At 55.1% G+C, this 4,238-nt stretch overlaps 1 protein-coding gene across 1 annotated transcript; it reads right to left on the reverse strand.

The window, feature by feature from the left end:
* Positions 1-424: 424 nt before the first annotated feature.
* On the reverse strand, positions 425-3,010 carry J4E88_008077 (uncharacterized protein; the record flags this gene model as incomplete). The annotated part of the gene is made up of 1 exon (XM_049401690.1): positions 425-3,010. One exon carries the CDS (start codon positions 3,008-3,010, stop codon positions 425-427), a length of 2,586 nt encoding a protein of 861 aa, XP_049252763.1.
* Positions 3,011-4,238: the final 1,228 nt, after the last annotated feature.

Genomic DNA, 4,238 nt, shown 5'->3' on the forward strand with positions numbered 1-4,238 from the left:
CTTGTAAAGATAGGAAAATCGGATGAAAGCCTTCCAGGCTGCCCAGGTGGTAGAAAGGATCACGTGTCTATTGTTAGGTATGGAGGGAAGGAGCGAGTGGACGTGGGGGTTGAGCAGAAGAACGCTTTTCATTTCATTTATTGCGTGCTGTTGTTCACAAAACTTCATATCGTTGCAGGGTATGCCGCATAAACTGGTCGCTACAAAAATATACAGAAAATGATGCCGCGCGACCGAAACCTTGTTTCCCAGGGTCGCTTTTCCCAACCGACCCAATCATGCCAGAATCCCATGAAATGTCGTAAAACCTGTTCATGCACGTTTTTCCTCGTTGGTATGAGCTCCGTATGTGTGTGTGTATGTGCTCAACCTCGTATGTATGTGTGTGTTTGTGTGTAGCTTGTGTCCAGCAAAAGCGTCGTAATCAAAGCACAATGTACTCCCCGTCCACGCGATCCATGGCTCTCCTCCACCGGAACGGATGCTGCATGTTGCTGAAAGGTCCGTTCTGCCTCGGTACATGCACATCGCCGTCTGACCATTCGTCGTCTTCGCGCCATACGCGTTCAAGCACTTCTAGACCGCTCAGGTTGTTGAAGAACCCGCTCTCGCGTTGGATCTCTACACACCGTTGTCGTACCACAGCGCGGTGTTCCGGATCAACGCACTCCGTGCCGATAATGAACAATGGCCAGAGTAGGAATTTGTTGACACAGCTGGTGATGCCGATCTGGGATATGTGGTAAAGACCCTGTGATACAAGGTTCTGGAAATTCAGAGTCGAGGCGGGGAGAGTCGGTTGTGCTAGGCGTTCGGTGTAGAGAAGCGCTGCATAGCGGAAACTCTCGCTGATGTGGAGAAGCGCAGCCTGTTCTGGCGACATGGCAAGCATGGAAGACGTTGCCTCACAAGATGTGGAGTGCATGTCGCCAGGTGACGGGAACTCCCATTCTTGGAGCCGAATGCGCAGATCGTTCCACTCGCTCCAGAACTCAGAGCGGGGATCATCGCGTGCAGATGTGAAGGGGTCGACGTGCTCGGCAATCGGCGTTCCCCAGCCATTGCCATCCATATTATCGAAGCTGAAAGAGTAAAAGTCTTTGACTTTCTTGGGTCGGGGAGAGGATGTAGGCGTGTCATCGTTGTCGCGTACCGGTCGGTTCTGACTAAGCAGGTTCAGTCGTCCAAGTCGTGCAATGAGTTTAAACAGTCTGCCTTCGCAGCCAGAATGGTGTTCCATTGCACCCAAATTGGCACTCAGGTTCATCATGTCGAGAGAATCGCCGCGCACTTCGATTTCTCGGTCATTGACTGCAGCAGTCATAACGTCGAACCAAGTGAAGAAAGTCTCGATCCACCCAACAAACTCGGACCGAATTGTCCTGTCGCGAAGACTAAGCAGTTTCTGCACGCCAGCAAGCTGGGTCTTGAACTTGGTAAAGCCGGAATCGCAGACATGGAAGAGACAAAGAATCAGAAGCGTGGCGAGTACGGAGTCGTCCTGCGAACCATCGTAGTCGACAAGCTTCTTGTTGAGGAGGGCAATAGAGTTGGCCTTGTAGTGCTTCTCTTCGTCGGTTGCCTCGCCATGCATCTCGCGTAGCTCTCGTGTCGTCATTTGCGAGTAGGCATGATCTGGTATGAGGCGCGTGTCATGCAGTACACTCAACCGCCGTCCCTCAATACCTCCGCGCATACGCATGTTGTTGGTAGCGAGAGCACCGATGGCGTTCTGCAACTCCTCGTTGCGCATTGCCAGATGTATGATGTGCATCCGGTAAGGGTTCGTATGGCTATCAAAAGCCACCAGCACCGGGCATATAAATTTGTCGTAGTAGTCCAGAAGGGATAGCATCCGCGGGGAAAGGGGCGAAGCGATGGTAAGGCTCTGAGGAATAGAAGTGGTGAGCGACAGTACGTCTTGAGACAGGGGGCCAGAGCCATAGGAAGACATACCCTCCGACGGGAGAAAGGAGAAACCGGGCTGGAATCCATTGAAACTCGAGCTCATCTCCCCCTCAACAAAAACATCCTGAAACACAACAGGGCCCATAGGTTGCGAGGCTGCGCTCACTTCGGGATAGTCATGTATACTCTGATCTGAGCTTACGCTGGAGCTCATGTCGTCACCAGTAGGTAATGAGCGAGGCGCCTCATGGATGAAGTAGTGGTCCAAAGAGCCCATTGGCGCCTGTTCAAATGGCTGGTAGCGTGGTATTGACGGGTCTGCAAACGGAAACTCATCGACGGGTGTGTTGGGGAACTCGCTCGGTGAAGGGAAGTCGCTATCGCTGTAGGTGCCCAGAGATGCCGAAGATGCCGACATGCCGTTATCCTCGAAGGGCACATGGAGAGTGGTTTGCAGTCTTTGGAGAGGACCCCTGTGAGGCTGGTGATGTCTGAACTTGGTGGCTTGGGGATGTAGGAATTCGAAGTGCTCTCCATGATGTTGCATGGGATAGCCCATGGGAGTAGATGGAGTGGGTATGGGTATTGGGCTGGTCGGACTGAAGTACTGGTATTCCTGGGGTGCAGAGAACATGGGACTTGTAGGACTCCTTGGTGAATGTGCACCAAAGTCGATGCTGGCACGGTTGTTGAAGTTGTGCTGATGTTGGTGGTCACTGGTGGTGGAGGTAGTGCTGGTGGAAGCTATCGAGTTCATCCGCTGGGCTTTTGGCTCCTGTGTGGCAGTTGAAGGAGGTGACTTTGCAATAGGCAAAGACATGCCTCGAAGCTTTCCACGGCTGGCTACTCCCACGCCCCAAGTTAGAGTGGTACGGTATCCGGAGCATTCTTTCCCAATGTCGACGCACGGCCCACAGTATGGGCGGCGTCGATCACACTTGACTTGACGTTTCTTGCAAGCAAAGCAGTCGTCGGTGGCTCCAGTGGCAGGAGCTCTTCTTCTTCGTTTCCTGGGGGCAGCAGCGGCGGTGTTGGTGTTGGTGGCGGTGTTGTCGGGTTTCTGGACCTCAGCAGGCTGAGTGGTGTTGGGAGAGACGGCCATGATGGGTGTAGGTGTAATAAAAGAGGAAGTGCTATTGCAGTACTCTACAACGTTGCATCTGCAGGATGTGGATCGTGTATAGTAGGTGTATGAACAGAATAGACAAGAAGACGAGGGGTAATACTCAATGGAGCATAGAAGGTCGGCGTCACGGTGGGTAAGTATTATTTTGGCTCGACGGGTCTGGGTAAAGGAAGCTTGGTCCCCGTCAGATAAGGTCAGGGCCCTAGCTTGCAGGGCTCTGGTTCTGCCAAGATGAAGGATGCAAAATGCCGCGGCATACTCGACGCTAGGATATTAAGAGAAGAGGTGGTCATCTTGAGAGATGTGCATGAAGGATGTGGCCCGCAGCGAGTAGGCCAGGTGCCCGCATGTTCTCGCAGCGGCAGCGAGGCTTTGGCTGTGGCAACCCCTACCACACCCCACACGGTGACGGCGAATTGCAGGGCAGGGCGAGGTAGCGTCGGGTTACATCGTGGAAAAATGGTGGCACCCCGGCAGCAGAGCAGGGTGGATGGCGACAGAGGCCTGCTGCAGGACGGAGAGGGCTGGACGCCACCAAGACTCCACGAATGAGAGGCTGCAGCGCACACGATCTGCTACCGGCCGCTAAGTTCGGAGCAGCTACGAGGCCACAGCCACTGAGAGAGCTTGTGTCGAGGGCTCCGGGGTGAAGGCGTCCAGGGCGTCTTCGGCTCGCGAGGTGCTGCACAGCTGCAGGCGGCCAGCGCTGGCTGCTGCTGATAGCGTCAGGGCCAGCATGGGCAACGTGAGCGCCCGGGCGAATGACCGCACGCAAATGGTCACGGAGCCGACCGAGGCGATCAAGGTGCCGTCGCGAAGACGCATCGAAGCTGTGTAGAAGGGCGCCAGGACAGCCTGGCATGGCTGCGCTGAGGTTTGCCAGTGGGAGCAGGCAGCGACAAGCCGCCCGCTGTGAAGCCTCTGCCAAGGCCAGCCCTGGACGAGTACGTAAGGAAACCAAGGTTAAAGAAACGGTCGCTCATTGACAGGACGACAGGCCAACCCCGCAGCCGACACTGATCTGCCGCAAGGCGCAAGGCATAAGACGCAGCGGATTGGGATGCGTGATGCAATTTGCGCACCTCTGCACGCGAAGGGCACGTCTGACGGCGCGGATATTGCGATGACATCGAGGACTGAGGACACGGCGGGCCCAGGCGTGGATGATGCAGAGCTGCACGCAATGGCCGGGGTGCCTGGCAGT

The sequence above is a fragment of the Alternaria novae-zelandiae genome, assembly GCF_023758075.1.
Source record: "Alternaria novae-zelandiae strain BMP 2774 chromosome Unknown scaffold_17, whole genome shotgun sequence".
Classification (NCBI taxonomy): domain Eukaryota; kingdom Fungi; phylum Ascomycota; class Dothideomycetes; order Pleosporales; family Pleosporaceae; genus Alternaria; species Alternaria novae-zelandiae.